The sequence below is a fragment of the Dryobates pubescens genome, chromosome 35 (genome assembly GCF_014839835.1).
Source record: "Dryobates pubescens isolate bDryPub1 chromosome 35, bDryPub1.pri, whole genome shotgun sequence".
In the NCBI taxonomy this organism is placed as follows: domain Eukaryota; kingdom Metazoa; phylum Chordata; class Aves; order Piciformes; family Picidae; genus Dryobates; species Dryobates pubescens.
Window position 1 is genome coordinate 5,243,935 of NC_071646.1, and position 25,833 is coordinate 5,269,767.

Sequence of the window (25,833 nt, forward strand, 5' to 3'; positions counted from 1 at the left end):
GGCTGTGCCCCAGACCCCTCCCCAGCTTTGTTGCCCTTCTCTGGACACCTTCCAGCCTCTCAACATCTTTCCTGAACTGAGGGTTCCTGAACTGGAGGTCTCCCCTCAGCCTCCTTTTCTCCAGGCCGAACAATCCCGGATCCCTCAGCTGCTCCTCCCAGGACTTGTGCTCTAGACCCTTCCTTGGGCAGGCTCCAGTCCGCACCTCTCCGCTGCCAGAAGGGCCCTGAAGGCCTGCAAGAGGCCGGAGCGAGGCGCGGGCCGCAGCCCCACGGCCACCCCCTCCGGTGCGTGCCCTGCAGCAGCTCCCGTCATGAGCACAGCCCTCGGGGGAGCCGCTCACAAAGCACAGCTCCACCAGGCCAGGCTCTTCCCTGCGCCCCACGGCCTGGCTGCCTCCTGCCTGCCCCAGCGCGGCCCTCGCCCGCCTGCCCCTGCCATGGCGCCCCCGGCCCCTCCCTTCGCCGCGGCTCCTCCGCCATGGTTCCGCCCGCGCTCCCCCGGCGGCTCCCGCAATGGTCCCGTCCGCACCCCCCTCTCCCCCCCCCGCCGTGACGCATGACGCGATTACGCACAAGCGCCCCGGGGGCGGCGCAGGCGCAGTGGCGGCGGCGGGGCCATGGCGGTGGCGGCGCCGCTGCCCCCGGCGACGAGAGCGCCCCCTGGCGGTGCCGCGGGGCGCCCGGAGGCGACTGGTCCAAGCCTGGGGGGAGCAGCGGCGGAGGCAGGACCGGGGGGAGATGCCCGGGCCGAGGGCGCCGAGGGGCTGTTCGTGGTGCTTGGAGCCGGGCTCGCCGCCGCCAGCCACCCATTGCTCTACGTCAAGCTGCTCGTCCAGGTCCGGGGTCGCAGGGGGGGGCGAAGAAGGGCAGATGGGACCCCCGCCCTATATAATGAAGGGAGGGCAACCCCTATATATATATATATATATATATATATATATATATATATATATATATATATATATGCCCCATCCCGTATGCTGAGGACCACTATATACATGCCACCCCTCCCCCTCTTTTATAATGGGGGACAGATTGGAGACACCTATAGACTGGGGGGGAGTGGAACATCCCTGTATAAGGGACCCCCCTATGGAACAGAGGGTGAGCTCACCTGCTGTTGGGCTGCCTTTACCACGGGGAGGAGGAGGGCAGCTCTATAATGGTGGCTCCTGCATAATGGGAGCATGAAGACCCCTCCCAAAATGGGAACCCCACAGGTAATGGAATGGGAACCCCTATGCAGTAACAGAGGAAGCTCTGTATAATGGAGGGGTGAGGATCCCCCATACAGTGGGGGCTCCTTCATGGCAGGGATATCAGGATCCCCTCAGGTGACAGGAGCTGGGGACACCCGGTGGGATGGGGACCTATGTAAAATGGGGGGGGGGGGGGAGATGGAGGATGCCTGCTGCAATGGGGGCTCCTGTGCAAGGAGGGATGGGGAACCCCTGGATAATGAATATCCTGTAAGGACTCTGCATGATGGGGAAGGGACTGCCCCTGTCGTGGGATCTCCTTGTGTCTGAGTGTGATGGGGGGGACAGGGCCCTTTGGGGGCTTTGGGAACACTGGGACAGGGGCAGGGGCATGCTCATGGGGGTTCTCTTGGCAGGTTGGGCATGAGCCACTACCTCCAATTGTTGGAAGAAACGTGCTGGGGAGGAAGGTCCTGTACCTGCCTGGCTTCTTCACCTACGGTGAGCAAGCCTCCCTCCCTGCCAGCACAGGCTCCTGCCCCAAAATGGGGTGGAGGCTGCCAGGGCAGCTGAGCTGAGCCCCCCCATCCCCTTGGGATCATCCTGAGGCTGCAGTGAGACACAAACCACCACAACTAGCTGCAAGGCTATCACATCTACATACCTGTTGTTGAAGACAAGGTAGTGGTTTGTGTGGTGGCCCTGAGACTGCTGCTGCATCTCCTTCCTGGGGCACGCTGCTCTGGGTTTGCACCGTTGCAGAGGGGGTTGTGGGGGATTAAGTGGAGGGGTTTGGGTGTGTTCAAGGCAGCCAGGCACCCAGCCCTGCAATAACTTGTGCCCCTGCCCTGCTCATTTGTGTTGTAGACGGAGCCCTAAAGGGGCAGAAATGCCAAGAAAGGGGAAAGTAAAATGTTTAGAAGGGAATAAAAAGGAAGGTGTTTTATCTCTGGGAGGGTGGAGCAGGGTGGGTGAATGCTCTGTGACCATGGGGAAGGGGAGTGCAGGGTCCTGCTAGCAGAGCTGGGCAGATCCCAAAATCAGACAACAGTAGCCATGGGGTTGGAGAGGGACCCAAGACAAGGAGCAGGACAAGGGCGCTTCAGAGCCATCCTGGGACACCTGGGGCTGGATGCTCTCTGGTGCTGCCCTTGGGAAGATGCATTTCCCAAAGGGGTTTACAGTGCTGGGTGATGGAGATGTGCAGAACATCCCTGGGACAGCAGGGTGCAGGGCAGGAGCAGTTAGGGAGTCACAGAATGGTTTGAGTTGGAAGAGACCTTTGAAGGTCATCCAGTCCAACCCCCTGCAGTCAGAGGGACATCTGCAGCTAGAGCAGTTGGTGCCCAGAGGCATGCAGTAGGGTTTTCCACCTCCTTGTATCAGGGATGAATTGCATCTGTTGGGGTTTTTTTTGTTGGCTGGAGCCCTGGAGAACTTTGCCTGGAAGAAGGTAGTGGGGCAGGGACTGTGAGATCTGTATCAGCCCTGAGTCTGACCCCCTGGAGCAGATGGAGGAGGTGACAGCACACAACACATGAGCTGAGCCCTCCCTACCCCACCCCAGTTCAGTCCAAATCACCTTGCAGCCCTTCCAGGTGAGCAAGACCAGAAGTAGCCCCAAATATTGGAGCTATCCTTCCAGGCTGGACAGATGTGGCAGGGAATACTTCTGGATTCTTTGCATCCTGTAGGAAATGTCTTCAGGACTTCACAATAAATCACTCTGGGTGGGACTGCAGAGCAGCTGCTGCGCCGTGCCGAGCTCTGGTGTGGTTTCAGCTGAGGCTGGAGGTGTTTGGGGTGCTCCTCAGTTCCCAGCTGACAGCAGCCTGGTGTTTTCTTACCCAGCCAGACACATTGTGGAAGTGGATGGGAAAAGAGGCCTCTTCCGTGGCCTTACTCCTCGCCTCATCTCCAGCACTCTATCAACCATCACCAGGGGGAGCGTGAAGAAGGTAAAGGTCGAGGTCAGCTTCTCTCACCATCCATCAGCTTCCTGCTGCTACTGCAGGGGAGCCAGGGAGCCTGCCTGGGCCTGCACTCGGCCACCACTTCTTGGGGAGGAATAAAGCACCCATCCCTCTCCATCTCCCAAGGGTTCAGGTCCTGCAGAACAAGAGGAGAACATGGAGAGGAATAAAGCACCCATCCCTCTCCATCTCCCTAGGGCTCAGGTCCTGCAGAACAAGAGGAGAACATGGAGAGGAGTAAAGCACCCATCCCTCTCCATCTCCCTAGGGCTCAGGTCCTGCAGAACAAGAGGAGAACATGGAGAGGAATAAAGCACCCATCCCTCTCCATCTCCCTAGGGCTCAGGTCCTGCAGAACAAGAGGAGAACATGGAGAGGAGTAAAGCACCCATCCCTCTCCATCTCCCTAGGGCTCAGGTCCTGCAGAACAAGAGGAGAACATGGAGAGGAATAAAGCACCCATCCCTCTCCATCTCTCTAGGGCTCAGGTCCTGCAGAACAAGAGGAGAACATGGAGAGGAGTAAAGCACCCATCCCTCTCCATCTCCCAAGGGTTCAGGTCCTGCAGAACAAGAGGAGAACATGGAGAGGAATAAAGCACCCATCCCTCTCCATCTCCCTAGGGCTCAGGTCCTGCAGAACAAGAGGAGAACATGGAGAGGAGTAAAGCACCCATCCCTCTCCATCTCCCTAGGGCTCAGGTCCTCCAGAAGAAGAGGAGAACATGGAGAGGAGTAAAGCACCCATCCCTCTCCATCTCCCTAGGGCTCAGGTCCTGCAGAACAAGAGGAGAACATGGAGAGGAGTAAAGCACCCATCCCTCTCCATCTCCCTAGGGCTCAGGTCCTGCAGAACAAGAGGAGAACATGGAGAGGAATAAAGCACCCATCCCTCTCCATCTCCCTAGGGCTCAGGTCCTGCAGAACAAGAGGAGAAGATGGAGAGGAATAAAGCACCCATCCCTCTCCATCTCCCAAGGGTTCAGGTCCTCCAGAACAAGAGGAGAACATGGAGAGGAATAAAGCACCCATCCCTCTCCATCTCCCAAGGGCTCAGGTCCTGCAGAACAAGAGGAGAACATGGAGAGGAATAAAGCACCCATCCCTCTCCATCTCCCAAGGGCTCAGGTCCTGCAGAACAAGAGGAGAACATGGAGAGGAATAAAGCACCCATCCCTCTCCATCTCCCTAGGGCTCAGGTCCTGCAGAACAAGAGGAGAACATGGAGAGGAATAAAGCACCCATCCCTCTCCATCTCCCAAGGGCTTAGCACCTCCAGCACAGGAGAACAGGAGGAGGAACACAGCACCTATCCCTCTCTGTCACTAAGAGCTTGGGGTAGTGCTGCAGCACAGGAAGAGAACAGTGTCCATACCCCAAACCCTCATTTTTAGAGCAGTTGTAGTTTCACTTGAACAGCCACTTGCCTTTTACCCATGGTCAGGAGTTTTTCCCTTTCCCTGTTTTTCTTTCCATCCTTCCTTTTCCTGCCTTCCTCCTTGCTTGGTTTTCTTCTCCTCCTGCCCTCAGACATTGAGGGTTTGTTGCTCAGTACCTCCCATCGGTTCTGACCTGATGTTTCTTCTCTCCCTTCTCAGACCTTCCCACTGGAGGACATGGAGCATGTTTCTAACAAGGATGATGTGAAGACCTCCCTCAGGAAAGTGGTGAAAGAGGTGAGAAGTGGATGTTGCACATTAAGGAGTGACTGGGGATGGGGATGCTTCATCCCTGGAGGTGTTCAAGGTCAGGCTGGATGTGGCCTTGAGCAACCTGGGCTGGTGGAATAGGTCCAGGTATATTGCAGGGGGCTTGGACTAGATGGTCTTGAAGGTCCCTTCCAATCCAAACCAGTCTGTGATTCTATGATAGGATGATTCTGTGTGCCTGGAGAGCAAAGGAAGCTTCAGCTGTGGGTTGTGGCTGAAGTTTGAGCAGCTCTGGGTGAAAAGGTTGTGGCACTTAGTAACCACTCTGTGTCCAGCTGTGAAATCTTTTACAGGAGCAGAAGCTTGCCCTGAACAGCAGCCTTCAGGAGGGACCCAGAATGGGTTTCACTGCCCTGAGGAGAGTGAGCTGGTCTGTGTAGGTGCAGCAGGGCAGCTTTTCATGCCAGTTGTTTTCTCCCCAGACATCTCATGAGATGATGATGCAGTGCATGTCCCGGGTTGTCTCACACCCACTGCATGGTGAGTCCTGGGCCTCTGCTTGGCAGCCCTCTCTGGACTGAAGATCTCCCCCAAACCCCTTCCCTGAGCTGCTTCTCTCAGAAGTGGCTCCCTGTGAAACCACTGAAGCTGTGAAGGCAGCAGAGCAGATGTGGGTCTGAGTGTTGCTCAGGGAGGCTGGCACTTGGGGTGACCATCAAGGACTAACCCAGCTGAGTGGCACAGGTTGCCCAGGAGGTGGTGGAAGCCTCATCCCTGGAGGTTTTTAAGGCCAGGCTGGATGTGGCTCTAGGCAACCTGATCTAGTGGAAAGTGTCCCTGCCCATAGTGGGGTTGGAACTAGATGATCCTTGGGGTCCCTTCCAACCCTGCCAGTTGTGTGATTCTGAGAGTGGTGAGGTGCTCTCTCTTCCCCATTCATCCAACACCTTGTCTGGGAGGTCCTCTTGGGGTTGTGGTCAGAAATCCTCCCCAGGCCTTCCAGCAGAGGGGAGGGCAGTGGTTTCCAACAAGTCTTGCAGCAATGAGCAGCTCTGGGGGGGGGTCTGCAGGTGATGAGAGCTGAGGAAGGGAGGGCAGAAGGGTCAGGTCTCATTTTCTTTTGCATCCCTTCAGCCCAGACTGGCTCTGCCTCTTTGTCAGCCCTGTCTTTCTTTCCTCCTAGTGATCTCCGTGCGCTGCATGGTGCAGTTTGTGGGCCGGGAGGTCAAGTACAGGTGAGTGGCTGCAGCCCTGCAGGGCCTGGGCACACAGAAGGGTGAGTCTGGCAGGCAGCTGTGCCAGGTGCCCAGGGGCAGTGGGGGAAATGGCAGCCCAGGAGGTTTGGGAGACTGAGAAGTGGATCTGAGCTGTGGTTAGAGGGTGGGAGACTGCAGGGTGAAGGGGTGTGGGGAGGTTGGGCTCTGTCCTGTTGTGCCCCTGGGGGTTCTGGTGGCTCTGGCACACCTTGCTGATCACACAGTGAGTCTGCTGCCTCTTTGCTTTGGCTCTTAATAGAAAGGGAGGTCAGAGGAGGGAATATGAAGGGCTGCTGCAGCTCTGCTATTCTGCAAGAGCTGTCCAAGCCTTTTCCACTAATCCCTGTGCCTCTGCAGGGCAGAGCTGTGCTGGACAGCATGCTAGAGCTGATGGCAGCTAACCCACCACTGCCAGCATGAGCTCCCAGGGTTGCTGGGCTGAGAACCAGGCTCAGCAAAGCACAGTGACACGTGTGACACGTGCACCCACTCACACAGAGTCAAGCACAGCTCTCCTGGCTCCAGCACTTAAACTGCTGTCAGCAAGCTGAGTGTTGCCCCAGGTGTTCTTGCAGGCTGGCAGGGTGCAGGCATAGAATCATGGAATTGCTTTGGTTGGAAAAGGCCTCTGAGGTCATTGAGTCCAACCATCACATGAGGAACTGAGATGAACCTCCAAGAGATGGCTCCAAGATTTCAAGGGGCTCTTCCAACCTTTCTAAGCCAGGTTGGAGGAAGCCTTGAGAAACCAAGTCTAGGTGAGAGGTGCCCCTGCCCATGGCAGGGGGGTTGGGGTAGGTGATCTCTAAGGTCCCTTTCAACCTAAGTCATTCTGTGAGTGAGAGTGGAGAGAGGATGTGAGTATGGGCTCTGTCTGGCAGAGGAGCAATCAGTGAAACCTGTCAGGTGTCAGCAGTGCTGGTGCACCAGGGGATGAAGTGACTGAGTGGCTTCATGCCTGGTGGTATCTGCAAAGCCAACAGACACACCTCAGCCAGGGAATGGAGATGAAGAGGGAGGAAATAACCACCTGCACAGGTCACACTGGGACGACCACCTCTCTGGTTCCTCCTCAGAGCAGCCTCCAGCAACTTGGAGATGGTGAACATCATGGAATGGGTTTGTGTTGGGAAAGACCTTTAAGGATCATGCTGACAAGGTCTTACTCCATGGGTTGAGGAGAAGCAGGGCAGAGCTGCCCATTGCATTGCTGGCCTGCTGGCTGCTGAGGGCTTGTGAAGCTGCTTGGGCCAGAGCTGGAGCAGCCCCTGCAGGCTTACAGCAGGTTTCTTACAGCTGGTTTCCTTTCTTGGCAGTGGAGTGTTCAGTGCCATCGGCAGGATCTTTAAGGAAGAAGGCATCCTGGGATTCTTTGTGTGAGTGAGTTGTTGTTCTCCCACCTTCTCCCACAGCCTGAGGGCCCTGATGGTCTCCTGGCCACTCTGCCAGCCTCTGAGTGGTGCTGAGCTCCCTCCCCTTGAAACCTTGCCTGAGAGCAGGACTCTCACATCACTCCCTTGGGCTCAGATGAAATCTGTGCCTTTGACAGAGCTCCAGGCCTACCATTAAGTTTGCCCTAGATCTTATCTTCAATCAAACCTTCAGAGCCCAGAGGAAACCCTGCAGCTTTCCTTACCTTTTTCTTTTTTCCCTTGATGCTTCTTTGTCTTTCAGTGAGAGGCCATTTAAAGCATTTGTTTGTGCAACAGGCCCCAGGATCAAGTGCAACAATGAGCCCCCTTGTTGAAACCAAAGCCAGGGCCTGGATGAGGAGCACATTCCTCTGCAGAGCACCGTGGGGGCTTGTAATGAGCAGGTGGCTCCTGCTGGCAGCAGGCTTGCTGGTTGGTGGTGCTGCCCTGCCCTCACTGCTTGGACCAGGAGGAGCTGAAAGGAGCCTCCAGGCACTTGCAGAGCAGGGAGAATTGATGGTGGAAGTCTAGTGGACACCTTTTGGCTGAAACCCCTGAACTGACACTTCTTGCCTATTTTCCCCATCTGTCTGTCTAAAAGCAGCACCACCTGCAGCCCCTGCTCCCCGTGGGGAGGTGACTCACTTGATGCTCTTGATGGTAGTAAAGGCAGCTCTCAAATTTCAGGAGGCTGTCTTCAGGCCTGATGTCTCTGGCTCTGCAGTCACAAAATTCAGGCCTCAGATTGTTTAGGTTGGAAAAGGCCTTTGGGATCATCCAGTCCAACCCTTAACCCAGCACAGCCAGGTCACCACTGAAACATGGCCCTCGGCACCACACCTCCACGGCTTTGAAACCCCTCCAGGGCTGACTCCACCACTGCCTTGGGTAGCCTGGGCCAGGCCTTGACAGCCTTCAGGGGGAAGAAATTGCTCCTGATGGCCAACCTGAACCTGCCCTGGGGCAGCTTGAGGCTGTTTCCTCTTGTCCTGTCACTTGCTCCTTAGGAGAAGAGCCCAATCCCCACCTGGCTCCAGCCTGCTTTCAGGGAGCTGTAGAGAGCCTCTTCTGAGCTTCCTTTTCTCCAGGCTAAAGCCCCCAGCTCCCTCAGCCCCTCATGAGTGCTGCTGTAGGCCCTTCTCCAGCTTTGTTACCCTTGTTACCCACATGAACACGTCAGGGAGGGGTGAGCAATCACAGTCTCCCCCTGTCCTTCCCTGTGGGGAAAGGGCTGAGGATCTGCAGGGACCCCATCAGTCAGGTGTCCCTGCCTCTTCCTCCTGCAGCCCACAGCTCTTCTGCTGTGGAACCTGCCCAGGTTCCTCTGGGATGCTCCTGGGGTGTGGGGCCTGGCTGGAGCACACTGCCAGCAGCCCTCCCTCTCCTTCACCTCCTGAGGAAGTGATGGGAAAGGAGCTGCCACGTTCCCTCCCTCCACGTTAAGTAAACCCTGTCGTGGGCTAATTAAGCTGAGCAGTTCACAGGGAAGGCTTTCACACAGCCCAGAGCCTCTCAGGAGGGCTCTACAATGCCTCCAGGAAATCACACTGCCAGCGGAGGGGGGGACACAAAATGCATCTGTAGGACCAAACTGCTGCTCTTCTGCCCTCAGCCCTCCCCCAAACACATCCACTGTGGAGCCCTCACCTCTCCTGGCCTCACCACCCCTGTGCAGCAGCAGCAGCAGCGTGCTCGGGAGGTCTGCCTAACCCTCCCCTCTTCGGTTCCTCCCACAGGAAAGATGCATTTTGGGGGTGGGGAGGTTCCTCTACACTGGGCACCTTGGGAGGTGGCTCTGGGACACTTCTGCACCTCACATCCTTCTGTTTTGCCCTTGCAGGGGTTTAGTCCCTCACATCCTGGGGGATGTCATCTTCCTCTGGTGCTGCAACCTCTTGGCTCACTTCATCAACACCTACGCTGTGGACGACAACGTGAGTGGAAGGGCCTGGTGGGGGGGCTTGGGAGACCTGCAGCAAGCACCTGCAGCTGTGAGAGGGTCAGGGGAGGCTGATGCCTAATGTAACAAAAACCAGACACTGGGCTTTGGGTAGGACCCTGCAAAGGTGCTGGCTGCTCAGGGTTGTGGTTCAGCTGCTGTGGTTCGGTTCGGGGCATCAGGTTTGCTAGCAAATGTCTTCCCTCATTCTCAGCTGGGCTGCAGTGTGGTTATTGCTGCTTCCTGCCTTCATCTCGGGCTCAGAGGGATGCCATGCAGTGGCAGTGACAGCCTGGTGTTGCCCACCTCCTCCACAGTCCCTTTGGTCTCTCTTTGCAGTTCAGCCAGGCATCGGTGATCCGGAGCTACACCAAGTTCGTGATGGGGGTACGTAGACAGCTGCCATCCCCTTCCTCCTCTGCCTGCCATCTGGGGGGTGAGAGCTCCTGCTCTGAGGGCAAAGCTTGGCCTGTAATTTATCTCCAGAGATGAGGAGAACTTTACTGGCAAGCAAAAGCTGGGAATAGCTGTTTTGATGTGCTGGGCCACTGCTTTTCTGTGCTTTCAGATCGCTGTGAGCATGCTGACGTACCCATTCCTTCTTGTGGGAGATCTCATGGCGGTGAACAACTGTGGGTATGTTCCTCACACTGAGATCTGAGGCTTTCCCTGCCTTTCTTCCAGCCCCTTGTCGTCTGAATCCTCTGCTAAGGGTCGTAAAGCTTTCATACAGACCCATAAACTATCTGGCACCTCGTGGAGCTGCCTTGTTTCCTGCCCCAGGTTGCTTATAATTTTAGATCAGAGGGCACAGGCAGCAGCAGTGGAAAAGCTCAGGTGGAGAGAAATAGGGAGAATCGTGGTGGTGTGGTCTGACAGGAGCTAGGCTGGAGGCAGAAGGGATCAAAGGGACCATGCTGGCTCTGGGGAGCAACACAAGGAGAAGCAAAGCTCTCAATCAGAGAGCCATGGGATAGGTTTGGTTGGAAGAGACCTCCAAGATCATCCAGTGCAGCCATCAACCCACCACCACCATGGCCACCAAACCATGTCCCAGAGTGTTTTGTCTACCTGGTTTTCCAGTGCCTCCAGGCCTGGTGACTCCACCACCTCCCTGGGCAGCCTGTTCCAAACTGTTCCTAATGTCCAACCTAAGCCTCCCCTGGCACAATTTCAGGCCATTTCTCCTTGTTCTATCACTTAATACTATGGAGAAGAGACCAACCCCCACCTCACTCCAGCCTCCTTTCAGGGATTTGTGGAGAGCCAGAAGATCTCCCCTCAGCCCCCTCCAGACCAAACATCCCCAGCGTGTGGATGCAGACAGGAGCAGGGCCAGACTCGCTTTCCCAGCCCCACTCCTGCAAGAAGTCTGTTTATGGGATGGGGACTGGATGTAAGCCCTGGGGTGGTGTTTTCTCAGTATCTGCTGGCTCTTGAAGGTGTAGCACTGCCCATGGTGCTGGACTCCTGGTGTATCCCAGGCCCTCTGTGTCTCTGCGCTCCGGGGCTCATTAGATTACCTGATCTGGTGCACTGTAAATACTGAGCTGGGCATTTGGCTGTCAGCCCGGGGTGGACACTGTTTCTGTGTCCTCACTTACTCTTCCTGCTGCTCTTGTGTTACCTGTCTGGGTAAGGTGACATCTGCACAGGACCAGCTCAGCTCTTTCCTGTTGCCATGCAGGTTGCGTGCAGGCCTCCCTCCCTACGCTCCTGTGTTCACATCCTGGATCCATTGCTGGAGGTATCTCAGTGCACAGGTGAGGGAGCAAAGGCTCTGGGTTCCTGCTCTTTCCAGGTGCTACCTCCTTGATGTGCTCTGTAACCTGTTTCCATCCCTCCAGTTCTGCCACTGGTACTGCTCTGCCTGTTACCTGCCCAGAGCTTGCAGCCTGCAGGCTTTCAAAGCCAATGCCTTGCATGCAGCAAAGCAAAGTGGTTCTGCAAGTCAGTTAACTCCATATTTGCCAACACCAAAAGCATGTCTGGAAGCAGCACAAGGTGCTTCCACATTCCAGATATGAAGCCCAGAGATGTGTATGCACATCCCTTCCTCACACAGAAAAGTTAGGAAAGGAAAGAACTTAATCTTCAGAGTCCTTCGGGTTGGAAGGGACCTTAACCCAGCCAGTTCCAACCCCCTGCCATGGGCAAGGGTACCTCCTACTAGACCAGGCTGCTCAAGGCCCCATCCAGTCTGTCTTTGAATACTTCCAGGCTTGGAGCCTCCACAACTTCTCTGGAAGGTGGCTCTGCCCCTCTCCGTCAGTCCATCAGGGGGAAATGCCTGACCCCAGTGCCCATGGGGCTGAAACCCCACGTTCCGCTCTGCAGCAGCCCAGGGCCCTCAGGCCTTGCTGTGGGCACAAGTCAGGCCCTGCTAAACCAGCTGCAGTTGCCCAGCCAGGTCTTGGCAGGGCTGCCCTGACCCTCTGCTCTCTCCTCCCCAGGGGCAGCTGTTCCGTGGCTCCAGCCTGCTGTTCCGCAGGGCCCCGATGCCAGCCGGCTGCTTCCCCTCCGACTGACCCAGCAGGGAGGGGAGAGGCCCTTGGACTCCTCCAGACATCCTCAGCTTGTTTCAATCTGTGTCTATTATTTTCTTTCCAATCCAAAGCCCCTGGTGCCAGAACAAGACATCTCATCTCCAGCAAGGCCAGCAACAAGCTGGCTTCTGGACATCTGGCTTCAGGCTCCAGCTGGACCAAAGCTCCATCCTCATGGCTGTCTCAACCAGGAGGTGTAGCAGAGAGAGCAGAAGGCTGTTGTCTTGTCTCTTTGGTCCAGGCTGTAGCTCTGGAGACACTGGAGAAGTCCAGGAAACCAGAAACTGCCCAGGTACTAAAGGAGCCAGCCCTGAGGGGCAGGGACAAAAGACTGCTTCGTTCTGCCCCAGCTGAGAAGCAGCAAGAGATCTGAGGTGACCTTGCTGGGACGGCTGTGCCAGCTGGCCAGACTCCCACCTCACCTCTTTTGGAGAGGGCAGGGCAGCACCAACTGTGTGACCCATAGCTAAGGTTTTGAGGGCACCTGAACACTGGGGAGCACTCCACCTTCCCTGGGCATGAAAGCAGCAGAAAAGGGAAGCAGGGTCCCACTACAGAGAGCTGTCCCGAAGGGGCAGGTATGGCTCAGCTCCAGGGAGTGCTGGGACTTGGACATGGAGAGAGCACGTGGGGAGGGATGTGCAGTGCAGATGGCAGCTGCTTTGGGAAGGAGTTTTGCAGCAGGCCTGGCTGTATTTAGGATACACCCAACAGAGCTGCTGGGTGTGCCCTGGGCAGGCAGGGGGGTCCTAGGCTGGACTTGGGACACTCTTGTGGTGCAGTCGTGGCAGCAGCAGGATCATGACCCCTAGCAGGCTGCTGCTGAACCCCATCACCACCCCTTTGTTGGTGACATGGAGCCACATGTTGTGGTGCTGAGGTGCTGCCTGTGTTCTCCCTGCAGGAGGGCACTCAGTCCATTGCCATCTGGCATAAAGGAAAAAAAACTTGAGCTGGCCACAGGCTTGCAAGGTGTCAGGCTGGTCAAGGGCTCCTCAGAGCTCATGGTGGCAGCAGAGCTGGTTTTAAACTTAGCCCCCCAGACAAGAAGTTCTTTTGCACCAGTCTGTGCTGGCAGGGCAGCCAGGCAGGGTTCCCCCATTTTTGTCCCCTCACGAAGCAGTCTTCTGTACAGAGCTATTGCTGCACTCCCTGGAGAGAGGCTTTTGCCTTGAGCAGGTTTCTCATGTGTGGCTGCAGCAGCAACTGAGGTCACATCTCCTGGTCCCCTGAGGCCCCCAGCCTGCCATCTCACAGAGGTTCTCCTCCATCAGCCAGGTTTGATCCACACCTCCCAGCCAGGGCTTGCAGGACAGTGCTGGTACATACTGGGACCGACAGCCCCCACCCAGCTCCCTTTGGTGTCGTCAAGTGGGTCCTGTCTGTCCTCCTTTCCTCCCCTCCAGTTTATGTTACAGTAACAGAAGTTAAATAATGCATGGCCCTGTTCCCTAACACCAGAGATTATCTCAAAGAGGATTTAACTATGTTCCAAAATACAGCTATCAAACAACAGCTCTGGGGTCTTTCTTCTTTCCAAAAGTGTTATTTCCCTCCCCCCTCCTCTCCCCTGCATGATAGGAAGGTTTCAGTTTAAAACAGGCACTCCTTTGGTTTCTCCCCCAAAGCAGGAGCTAATCCAGTGGCTGCAAACTCAGATTCCCTCTGGTTTTCCTCCCCTCCCGTGGAAAGTCAGCAGGTTTAGGCTGAGCAAACTGCGCTGGGTGCACCTGGAGTCAGGGTGGAGGCAGCTGTGGGCTTGGCTGCTTGAAACAACACACAGCAAAGCAGGGATTTACAGTCAAAAATCAGCTCTTCTGGAAGGGATGGTGGAGACCTTTCACTGCTGTCAGATCCATCAAGTGAACTCAGCCACTCCATTCCCCCTCCCTGCACAGGATCCTTAGCCACCAGCTTTTTATGGCATTAGCTGGTTTCTCCCCTACCCCAGCACTGGGCATTGCATTTCCCAGCTCACACAACACCTGCTCAGGAACATCTGTCTTTAACCCTCAAAACGAAGGCCACTTGCTGCCAGTCACATGCCTGTAAAACCTCCTACACCCTGCGCACAGCCTGGCTGCAGCCACTGTCAGCAGAAGTGCTATTTCCTTTCCTTTGAGGAATTCACCAAAGGAATTTACCTCAACCTGCCCCAGAGCAAGCATCCTGCCAGCATTTGCTGCCCAGCTCACTGGGACTTTGCTGGAAAGCACAGCACTTGAGTCTAATTTCTTGGTCAATTGAAATGAGAAGCAGGTGTCCAGGCTGTCAGGGCACTGCCTAACCTTGGAGCAGGGGCTGCCAGTCAGGGTGGTGAGATATTGCCACGTCTCCTCCTGTTTCTAACCCCTCTTCTTGCCCCATGCTTCATCTGAGGTGTCCCCTCCGTGAGGACAGCACCTACAGCAGGAGCAGGCAAGGGGGCAGCCAAACCCTGCCTGGGCACCCCCCGCCCTTAAATTCCTGCCCCATTAGCAGGTGTCTGTAGGGCACAGCTGGTGGAAACAGGCCCTGCTCCCGCAGGAGAGGGGATTCAGGGTTGGGAGAACAAATGAAGAGGTGGAGGAGGAGGTTTGAGTCCAGCAGCTGGGATGGAGCCAGGGATTTCTCCCCCACACAGTGCACTGCTGTCTGCCCAGGAAACAAACGTGGGTTTAAATATTGACTTTCTCCTGCACAGCCCCGGGATGGGTGGAGGTGGCTGCTGTTCCCTGCCCTCACCGTTTATCAGCTCTCCCTGGAAAATGGAGAGTGCCAGGACTTTGGCCTCATCTGCTCCCAGCTGCCAGGGGGGAGAAGGGAGGCAGCGACTGCAGTCGGGAGAGGGGAATTCAGGTCAAGGCTGCCCGGAGTCTCCGCAGGGCGCAGACACTTGGGTCTGGCAGGATTGAGAAAGGAGGTGCTGGTGAAGCCCTTGTGCCCAGGGAAAGTGCAGCTGAGCTGGGATCAGTTCCATCATCCTTCCCTTTCTCCTCGCAGAGCCCATCCTGCTGTAATCCCTTCAGTTAAAACCAAACCCCCACCCAGCCCTGCTGCTTCCCCGCAGCTGAGCCAGGAGGAAAGCAGCCAGGCAGACCTCTCCAACGGCTGCAGGGTGCCTGTCAGCCTGGTGTCTGGTCAGGGGGGAAGGCCGAGGGCTGCTGGTCCCCCCCTTGGCAGCCCCAGCAGCGATGGAGGGGCCTCGTCTTGGGGCTGCACAGGAGGAAGTGGCCCCGCGGCACGGCCGCCCTCGATAAGGCTGTTTGTGCTGCTCCCCCGCAGCGCCCGGCAGCACGTAGGCAAATAGTTCTTTAAATATATAGATAGATAGACAGATAGATACAAAAAAGAATAGCCCTGGTGCAGGAGATCCTGCTGCTGGGGAGCTGCCGGGAAATGTGCAGGGTGGGGACTTGGAGCACACCCAGGCGCCAGCGGTGCAGCTGCCCCGGACCTGTGCCTTGTCTTTGCCCTGTCCTTGCCGGGAGCAAGGTGGCCCTGTCCCCTGGCACGGCCTCCGCTGGAAGTGGCAGGGTTAGGGAAGAGCCAGGTCCTGCTGGATTCACCCTGTCTTGGACGAGAAAAATCCTGTCTGGAAACAAGGAGGAAAGGTCACAAAGGTCATGACTGGATAGCTCAGTGCGGTGGCCTGACCTGTCACACCGGCAGCGATGGCTTCATCCAGCGCCGCCGGCTTGCGGCAGGAGGGGAAGAGTGGCTTCTTGTATCCCCTTTGCCTGCTGTGACCCCTGTTTTTGAGGCAGAACTCCCTCAACTCCACCCTGTCTCCTCCCAGGATGGCAGCACTCCTGGGGGGAGCCAGTGCTGTTTCGTCCCACACTGTGGAGACCTCAGAGGTGGCAGCGCAGGCCAGCCGGGGTCAGCCAAGATGCCTCCCCCCATGGCTGCCGTGGGCCCCCCATCCTGAGGGAGAAGCAGGAGGCCCATCCAGCTGGGAAAGCCGGGGGGGGAAGTCACCCCAGCTTTCACTCTGGCTCCTCTCCCTGTGCTGCAAGCCGAGGGCCAGGCCGGCGTGGCGAGGGTCGGCAGGGCTGCGCGGGGCTCCATCCGTGCCCCGGCTGGAAGCGTCGTTAATTCTGCGGTGGGGAGGGATGGAGCTGCTCCCTCCCAAGCCGCCTGCGCCGTGCAGCCGTGCAGCCGGGCAGCACAGCTCTTGTCAGGCTGCCAGAAGAGGCTGGAGCAGCGTCACATGCCGCAAAGTTTTACAAGGCGAGCGAGCGTCTGGGGAGAGAGGGACCGGAGAGGGGACAGCCACTCGGACTCGCACGCAGAGAAACCTCCTCTGGGCTCCCTCCGGCTCCCGAGCACCAACCTTTATCATGTTTTGTTTTGTTTTTCCCCTTTTTAACGTTTTCTTTTATTTTTTTTTTTGGAAGAACAAAGACTCTGGGGTGGGTTGGCACGTTTGTTTTTCCGGGGTTGGTGTTGGTGGATGGGGGGGAGGCGGGGGGGGGGGGGGAAGAGGGAAGGAGACTGGGGGTGGGGGGAGCTGGTGGCTCAAATGCTTAAAGTCCCCAATTTGCTTGGCTGAGTTGCTGAGGTCTGGGTGAAACTTGGAGGAGGAAAGATGAAGGGAGGTGGGAAGAGGAGGGGAGGGGGTGTGGGGGGGAAATAATTAAAGAATAAAATATGATGACGTCACTTGGAGCAGGGGTGCCTTCCCTGCTGCCTGTCAGATGCGCCTGAAAAGAACAGGGCAATAAAACAACAGCCGCCTCTGTCTCCCTCGTTAAACACGGCACTAATTGGATGTTAATTTCTCCTTGCTCTTCTCGCTGCTCGATTGTGAAGGGCTCTGCCTGGCTCTCCCTCTCTCTCTCTCTCTCTTTCTTTCTTTCTTTCTTTCCTGTTGCAATGCTCTTGGCAGCTCCGAGGGACTCCGGACTGTTCGTTCCCCTCCCGCTCGTGGACTGGAATAATTCAGGAGCTGGGAGAATTAAAAAAGAGGAGGACGTGGGGGAGAAGGGTTCAGAAACGGGGTGGGGGGAGATGGATTTGGAGAGCTACCTTAATCTCCCTGTTTCCCGTGCATTGTCCTGCCGACTTGGAGCTATTCTCTTCCTATTTGATGTCTCTTCCCTCCTCCTTTTCCTTCATGTTGGGTTTGGGCTGCTGGGAAAAAAAAAAAAGAGAAAAAATGTTAAAACAATAAAAAAAGGCATTAAGGAAAAAAAGAGGGAAAGGGGGGGAGGAAAAAGGGGGGGGGGGAGGAAAAAAGCAGGGGGGAAAAAGGGAAAAAAGGAGGGGGGAAGGAAAAAAAAAGGAAAAAAGGGGGGGAAAGGGGAAAAAAAAAGAAAAAAAAAGGGGAAAAAAGCCCCAAAAGAGGGAAAATAGGCAAAAAATGTGGGAAAATGCAAAACAAGAGAAGGAAAAAGGCCAAAAAAAAAGAGACAAAAATAAAAAGCAAGCATGGTTCAATGACGACAAACCCCCAAACCTCCTCCCAGCTCCCCCCATCTCACTGCACCGCCTAACCCCTGCGTGGAAAGAGGCGTTTTAGGGAGCCGGAGCAGGAAGTTGTTGTTCTCTGTCTTGCCCAGGTCATCCTTAAAGGGTATGTGTGGAAAAGCGGCGGGCGCGTGGGGCTCGGTGGGCAGCCAGCACTGCTTGGCCTCCCCTCGTGGTGGTTGCCCCCCTAAGCCAACGAGGCGGGCGTGAGGAGGAGAGGGAATGGGGGGCCGGGTGGTGTTTTGGGGGGGATGCAAGAGGGGCCCAAGGGACAGGATGGGTGGGGGAGCGGAGGGGAGGGAGCGGGAGGCGGAGGTTGGGGGGGAGAGCGAGCGAAAGCCGGGGAGTAAAGTCCTACCTGGGATCGGTGCCAACTTCCTGCAAAGGGTTACAGACCCGCGGCTTTGAGAGCCCACCAGAGGCGAGTGTGCTCTTGTCACGGTTCCAAGGCGAGATGAAGGCAGCGGGAACAGGTACAGCAGATGCCGAGTGGCCTCGTTTGCCCACTGAGCAGGGCTTGGGCTTCATTTCAACCTCGCCGACAGGAAGGCTTCGCTTCTCCCGCCGGCGGGGGCCTCGCCATCCCTGCACGAGGCCAGTGGGGCTGTTGGGTGCCAAGGGTGGGGTGTGTGGGTCGGTGGCAGGGTGGGGTGTGTGTGTGTGTGTGTGTGTGCATGGCAGGGGGGGGCTCTGGCTCCCGTCCGCCTTCCTCGCCATTTGGATTAACATGCGGAAGATGCGCCTGTCACTTTGCTTACTGTCAGCGGCGGCTCGGGGATGGGTGATGGCTTTGTTCGGCACAGCCGGGGGAGCTGTGCCAACTCGGACTTGGCAGGCGAAGCTGGGTGGGCAGGGAGAAGGGGGCTGAGGGAGCGGCTGCTGGGGCAGCTGTGGAGGGACGTGGCCGCAGGCCCGCGTCTGAGCGCGGCGGCTGGCTGGTGGCGCGCGCCTCCCTCTCCCTCTCCCTCTCTCCCGCTCTCGCCTGCGCCCAGGCTGGTGCAGACAAAATGAAAACGTGTTTTGTTTTGTATTTTTGGCATCTCCCCAGCAGCATTACCAGCCCTGGCTGCCCCCCCTCTTCCCCCCCCTGCCTTGCTCTCTCCGGTCCCTTCCACAACCCGCCGTGACTCTCCGTTTTTACAATCGACAGAACCCAGGTGCTAGGAGCAGCAGAAAGAAAAGGCCAGAAACACTCCCTGGCACCCAAACCACCCCCAGTCTGCCCCCTTGGCAGCAACTGCTCCCAGCCTTCCTCCATGGCAGGCGGTTTGTTGTTTGTACATATATATATATGGGGGGTTTTTGTTCTTTTTTTCCCTGCCCCCCCCCCCCCGGAATCCTCTCATCTTGGGTGTGTGTGTTCCTATTCAAGGAGCCGTCACCTCCTGTCCTGCTAAAACCAGGAAGGAGGGAGCCCAGGGCTCATTTCTGCCTGGACGCTGGGGCGCCGGGCGAGGGAGCCAGCAATGGAGGGCGCAAGGAGGGAGGAGAAGGATGGGCAGGCAGGAAAAGAGCCCAGGGGGGGCGGGAAAAATTAATGCACCTCCCCAGGCCTTTTGTTTAACCTGCGTTGATGCAAAGGGTGATCTTGGTTTGGGCTTTGGGTTTGTTGTTTTTTTATTCCTCCCTTTACCCTTTGATTTCCACCCCCCGTGCCTGAGCCTGGCGGGGCATCTCCCGAACCAACAGGGCAACTTGGCGGAGCGGGCGGTGTCAGAGGTTGGTTTCTCGGGAGGCGGCGGGAGCTCATCCCGCGGGCGCGCGGCTCCCAGTGCAGGAATTCCTGCCAGCTTGCCTTTGTGCCAGCCTCCCTTTTGGCCTTGGGTGTCTCGTTCAGATGGAGCCTGGCATCCAGGCACCGCCCATTTCTTGGCGTTGAGCTGCGAGGAGAAGGAAAGGGGAGAGAGAGCGAGCGAGAGAAGGGGGAAAAAAAAAAAGCTGTCTCACTCAAACTGGCCTTTCTCAGAAAAGGATCCTTCCCTGGTGATTGTCCGGAGAAAGCGGAGCTAAACCCAGCCACCGCTCCACCACAAACCCACTCCCTTCCACGGTGCGTCTCCCTTGCTGCCTTGGTACGAAACTGAACCTCGCTCTTAATTTTGGTTGGGGTTTTTCTTTTTGGGTTTGGTTTGGGTTTTTTTGTCCGTGGGGTTGGGTGGGTTTTGTTTTTTTTTGGTTTGGTTTGTTGTTGTTTTGTTGGGTTTTTTTTTTGGTTGTTGTTTGGTTTTGGGTTTTGTTTAGGTTTGGTTTTTTGGTGTTTTGGTGTTTTTCTTTTTTGCCTTTGATTCGAAGTAACCTTTTGTTCCTCCAGTTGCTCCGGCGCTTTCTTCTTGCTGTAAGCTGCCTTCTTCTTCCCCCCCTCAACAAAAACCAGCCCCTTCTCGCCGTGCCCAGCTGGCTCTTGGTGCTAAAGCAGCCCACTTTAAAATGGGTCTCCTGGAGAGAGAGAGGGATGTGTGGCAGATAGGCAGGTCCCTACCTGCGGTGTTTGGAGCGGGGCTGGAGGGCGACTCCTCTCCCTGCCCTCACCCCGCCACCCGGGACGTCCCCGAGAGCCACCCGGGGCTGGGTGCCCGTCGCCTGGGTCCTTCTTTGGTTCCCCACTGGGCACCACTGAGGCGGGCAGGAAAAAATCTGTCGAATCATGTCGGATTTGCAATTCAACATGGCAGCCGCAGCTAACGTGGTGGCAGCTCCTGGTGCCGAGCAGAGCAGCGGGCACGCGTGCTCCCGGCCCACCCTGCCAGCGCAGGGTGGGGGCATGGGAAGGGTGGGAGAGGAGGGAGAGGGAGGACAGGAGGGAGGACGCCTGGGCGAGGTCAGAGGAGGAGGAGGATCGTTTGATTTCGCTTTTTTGGGGGGGTGAATTACACCAGGAACATTGGGGAAGGAGGGAACTCAAGCGGGCTGCTTTTGTCAGCGTTAACTGTTTAGAAGCTGGCTTGTGTTTCAAGGCTGGCACCGTGTGCCAGGGCGGGCAGCAGGGCCGGGGAGATGCCCAGCAGCGCGGTAAGAGGATGAAGCCAGCCGAGGGAATGCTCTGGAAGCAGCTTTTCCCAGGGCGCTGGAGGCCTTTAGGCTTTGGAGCCGGCCTGAGCCGGGCGTTCCTGGGAGGAAGCTGCCTCGCCAAGGCCTTGGGATGATTTGCAGGGCTGCTGGCAGCCGCCCGGCACCTCCTGCCTCGTGGAGGTTTGTGGCTCTGCCCTCACACCCGGCTGGCACTCGGCACCGCCACGCCGAAGCGCTGCAGGGTCTGCCCGGCCGCAGCCCGGCCGCAGCGCCTGCGGATCTGCCCTCCTCCTGTCACACTTCCTTTCGGCCCCCTTTGGGGTGCAACAAAAGCAGCTTGTTTGCGGGGCAGGGTCCTCCCTCCCGGCTGCCCTGCACTCTGCAGGCACACGGGGCCACCCCTCTCCTTCACCCAATTTTCCCCTCCTCCTTCCGTGTGGCCTGGCTTCCCCCCTGCTCCTCTTCCTCCTTCTCCTCCTCCTCCCTATCCCTCTCTCAGTGAGTGACACATGGCCCTGCAGGAAAGCCTTTGAATTGGCCACAAAGCACCCAAACACCCCAGCCCAGCCTTGCTTCTGTGACCCACCATGCTGCCTACCTCAGCTGTGCTCTGGGGACACCTCCAAAATTGCTTCCCCTACCCCTTGCCTCCTAGAGATGCTGTCCTGGGTGTCCTGGATCCTCCTGGTCCCACAGTGAGCTGCCAGGCCTCCTGCACCCAGGTTTGGCAGCCAGGACTTTCACTGATAGCCATAGGTAGGTTTTCAGGCTCCTTTGTGGTTGGTTTGGAAGCTGCAACTCCCATGTTGAGGGAGCTGGGAGCATTTATGGGGTGCAAGATGTGTTGGGCTGCCCCTTCATGGGACTGTGCACAGACACTGCTCAACATCCAGACCCTTCCTTTGTGCACAGAGAAGGCAGCACAAATATTTTGTTCATCAGTGCAGCTTTCTCCTTACAGACTCTTGATACAAATAAGAGCTGAGGTGAACCCAGACTTTTCCCCCACTTTGCTCCCAATCCCTGTTGCTTCCCTAGGAACAGCTGGAGGAGGGTGGACATAAGAACTAAAGCTCCAGTGGGCTCTGCAGTGGGCAGCCCAAGAGAGAGAGAGAGACAGAGAGAGAAGAAGTCTGGGCTCAAGGCAAGAGACACTTCTGACGTGTCCTAAGCAAAACATCTGGCACCCCTGGAAGAGCCATCCAGCCAAGGGACGCAGCTGTTTTATTCCACACAGCTCACAGCAAAATAGGCCTTGGGCTCCAGAACATGGCTCAGCAGAAAAAAAAAAAAAAAGATGAATTCTTGAAACTGGGAGTTGGATCTTGCTGCTTTGAATCCCAAGGCTGCTTTCAGGCTGCTCTGGTGCTCTGTTCCATTTCCAGGCAGGAGACCAGGAGCCTCGCTCGGCTGCTCTAACCCCCAGCAGCCAGCAGAGCCACTCTGGATTCACACTGACATTCCTGAGAGCAGGATCAGGCCTCCAGGTTTGTCAAGGGTGGCTCTGGGAAATTTCCTTTCCTTAAAAGGGCCAGGTTTGGCCAAAGCAGGCTTTTTACTTTTTACTTTTGCAACCCCACCTCCCCCCAGAAAAACCTCAGAGCAAAACTTGCCCTGCTGAAAATGCCCTGACTTAAGAGTGGCAGAAAGTGCTGTGCTCTGTGTTGCCCAGGCCAGCAGACCTGAAGGGATCAGCTTCCTCCACCCTGGACCAGCCATGTCATCAGCTTCAGCACTCCAGTGACCACTTCTTGGGGGGAAAGAGGGGGTAAAAGGGCAAAGAGGCTGAATTTGGCCTTTGTGGGCTCTGTCCTGAGCCTTTCCACTAATTGGTCCCATGGATTTGGGTGCAGTTTAATGGGATCCTTGTAGAAACACATCCAAGGAGGAGCTGATGCTAGCAGCTTCATGTGCCACAGGGAACAAATAGTGTCCAGAAGTACCCAGATTTCATTCACCCTCCACACCACCCTACAACTACCACTCAGAATCAATCTACTTTGTTTTCCTTCCTGCAGTTTGGTTTTTTCCCTCTCTCTCTCTCCACCTCTTTCATTCCTCGTTTTCCCTCCACTGGTTCCTGTTTGCTGTTGTGGAGTTGCTCGTGGCTACTGTTTATCTTTGATGGCCCTTGGTTGCTGAGAAAGGTGAGGTCTGGGAGGACAAAGCAAGAGGTTTGTTGTTCAGGGGTTGCTCATGGGCACTGAGCTGTGCTGTCTGGCTTTGTGGTTGGAAAGCCCAGGAGATAGGCAGGGCTGATGCACACTGGGCTTGGCAAGCTAAGGTCGCTCGTGGCATAGTCCTGGCTACACAAAGTGTAAGAGAAGAAGCAGCCCAGCAAAGAGCATCACCAATATGCTGCATAAAGGGAGGTCTGTGGAGACCAAGAGAGGAAAATTGCATTGTTGTGATGATGGCAGCCAAAAATCACCCTGCTGATAGCACCCTGTGGCTTTAGGAGGTCTGTAAGCAGGCTTCGCAAGCACCTCTCCTGCTCCCATCAGTGCTGCTCTGACCTGTGCCTGCTGCCAGCACATCAGTGTCACCATCCTGCTGGGCCTGTGGGGCTGAGGACCAGCCCAGAGGAGATGGCTGTGCACCCCAGGGCAGCCCTGGCCCATGTAGGACAAGGCAGGAGGTATCTCCTCACCTGCAAGACCACGACAAGGGTTGTGCTTCTTCCTCCTTCCCTCCCAGCTTGAGGGCTCTGCGGGGCACTGCGGCCACCTCTGGCTTGGTTGACTGTGCAGTTAGGATCTTCAGGGCCTGGTGTGAACTGACAGGATGGCCTCTGCTGATGTTTTAGTGCCAGGCATAGTGATCTGAAGCAGCTTTGGCTGGGCAGGGAGGTTCTGGGACCAAGAATTCAGGGAGCACTTCTCTCCTTCAGTCTTGGCTTTCTCAGTGCTGGGCACTGGGAGGTCATAGGGGCAGCACGTGGCATCCTGGTGTGTGGAGCCAGGATGGCTTGGGAGCAGGGAGCAGGCTAATCTGCCTGCACTGAGTCTGACAACAGAAACGTGAAGGCTAGGAGTGGAGGCACCCTGGGCATGCAAGGAGAGAGGGTCCCAAACAGCCTGACTTGGAGCAACAGCTTGGGTGCTAACATTTTTCAAGCAGGCTGTGTTCCTCTTGTGGGAACTCCACCAAAAGTCAGGGTAGGGTGGTGCTGATACCAGCACGACCAACAGCTTGAATTTCTGCATAGCTGCTCCCAGGGCTCCTCATTGTGGGAGAAAGATTGGGCTGAGAGCCTGGGAGCCAAGCAGCTCCACAGGGAGGATGCCTGGGATCATCCCTCCGGCAGCACTGCCTTGGGAGCTAATCTCTGTGGCTGGAGAGAGCTGGGGTGGCTGCAGGGGAGCATGGATAGAATCACAGAATTGTAGAACTGTTTAGGTTGGAACAGGCCTGTAAGATCATTGAGGCCAGGAGGGTTTTGCTCCTTTCTCCAAGCTGGCACTGCACAAAAGCTAAGCAGGCGCTGAAACCTGACCACTCAACAGCTTGGAGTCTCCCAGGAGTAGGAGTGCAGATGAGGTCCAGCACCACCTCCCAGTTCAGTCTGGCCAGCCTCTGCTGCAGCTCCGTTGCAGCTCCTTCACTTGCTGGCTTTGTCAGCCATGTGCTGCTCAACACACGCTGGACTCCACCCCAGCAGCAGCTGCATCTCAGCAGAGACATGGAGACACACAATGTGCCGAACCCCAGCATGGTCTTTGTTACACAACTTGCTCTGCTTGGTTCTGGAATCTTCCTGACCATTCAGAGAGGCAGCAGCAAAGGAAGAGCCTGGCAACAAGCTCCAGAGTAAGGAAATGTGAGCTGGTTGAGCTTGGCCGTGCTGGAGCCGACAGCCAGGACAGGCCCCTGACCTGGAGCTGGATCCAGCCGTGAGCACTGTGGGAGCTCCCATCTGGAGCTCAGCTTTGCAAGTCTGGGCCCTCCCCGGCCCAGGGGATTAGCTGAGCCGCGGTTCCCAGGGCAGGGGGAAGAGCTAATGAACAGAGCCAGGATAACGAAGCAGGTAAGAGCTTCCAAGAGCTTCCTGTGCTGTAGGGCTCAGGAGGAAATCCTGCAGCTGGTGAATCTGGATACGATTAGTGTCCATTTCTCCCTGTGTAATCAACCCATTTGCTCATCCCTGTGCATCACCAGTGCAGCCCTGCTGCAGGCAGATGCCTCCCGGGCAGGGCTTCCCTCCCTGTCTGCCATGGCTGCTCCAGGCAGGCTGAGAGCAAGCCTTGCTCTGAGCCGTGGGTGCCGTGACGCCGTCTGCCTCCTCTCCCCGCTGGGCTCAGCAGCCTGGGACAGGCCAGAGGGAGGCCCAGCAGAGCTGCAGCCCACAGGGCAGCTGCATTGGCTGCAAACAGCCAGATGAAGCCCAGGAAAAGCCTCTTTGGAGGGAGGGCAGGCAGGCGTCTTCTCCACAGGGCTTTGAACGAGAGTTCAAAGGGAGCTTTGTAAGAGGCTGCTAAGCTCAGCTCCCCAGGCTCTGCCTGCTCGTCTGAGCTCAGCTTTACCACAAGGAGGTACAGGTGGATTATGGTCAGTTGTAAAGTCTCATTCATCACCTGGGATCCTGAGTAGGGCTTACAGAGTCCCCACGTGGCTGTTGAAGGGCTTTCAGTCCTGCTCTGTAAGGACATCGGTTCAAGCCGATCGGTGCTGGTGCAGGACCCTCAGGATTTGCTCCACCTTCTTGGCCTTGGCAAACTTGCCCAGCTCTGCAAAAAGCACATGGCAGCCCTGCATTGGGCTTGCAAATGCCAGGCCAATGTGTTAGCTTGGGCTGAAATGAAGTCAGAGGAGGAGCCTGTGTGTGCATCTGTGTGGTTTCATAGTGCAGTGGCTCAAGCCTGCATCATCTTTTAGGCTCTTCTGAAAGGTCAAGCTTGGTGACAGAGTCAGGACAAAAAAAAAGTCAGGGTTATAATTCCCACTCCTGGTGTCCCATGCACTCAAACTGTTCCAGCCTGCACTTATATTAACTCTTGTGTCACATTTGGAGCTGAAGTGTCTTGAGGCATCCACTGTACCAAGTGCTGCCCACACAGGGAAGATCAAGATGGTCCTGCCTTGAGCAGTTCAGACTCTCAGTCTAGGACCTCTCCTATCTGCAGCATTAAGAGATCCAAGCACTTGAACTGCTGCCATTTGCAAAGTGCCAAAACATCCTTCCCAGCCAGAAACAATCTGGGGTATGCAGGAGTGGGTTGGTCTCTTCTCCCAGGCAACCAGCACCAGAACAAGAGGACACAGTCTCAAGCTGCACCAGGGGAAGTTTAGGCTGGAGGTGAGGAGAAAGTTCTTCCCAGAGAGAGTTGTTAGCCATTGGGATGTGCTGCCCAGGGAGGTGGTGGAGTCCCCATCCCTGGAGGTGTTCAAGAGGGGCTTG

At 56.5% G+C, this 25,833-nt stretch overlaps 1 protein-coding gene across 1 annotated transcript; it reads left to right on the top strand.

Annotated features, from left to right (window-relative positions):
• Positions 1-313: 313 nt before the first annotated feature.
• MTCH1 (mitochondrial carrier 1) lies at positions 314-12,408 on the top strand. The gene is made up of 13 exons (XM_054176295.1): positions 314-518; positions 579-838; positions 1,618-1,702; positions 3,053-3,159; positions 4,772-4,849; positions 5,305-5,362; positions 6,006-6,057; positions 7,395-7,454; positions 9,331-9,424; positions 9,769-9,816; positions 9,998-10,065; positions 11,117-11,192; positions 11,883-12,408. The coding sequence occupies exons 1-13, from the start codon at positions 314-316 to the stop codon at positions 11,955-11,957; spliced, it is 1,266 nt and encodes a 421-aa protein (XP_054032270.1). The 3' UTR covers positions 11,958-12,408.
• The last annotated feature ends 13,425 nt before the right edge of the window (positions 12,409-25,833 follow it).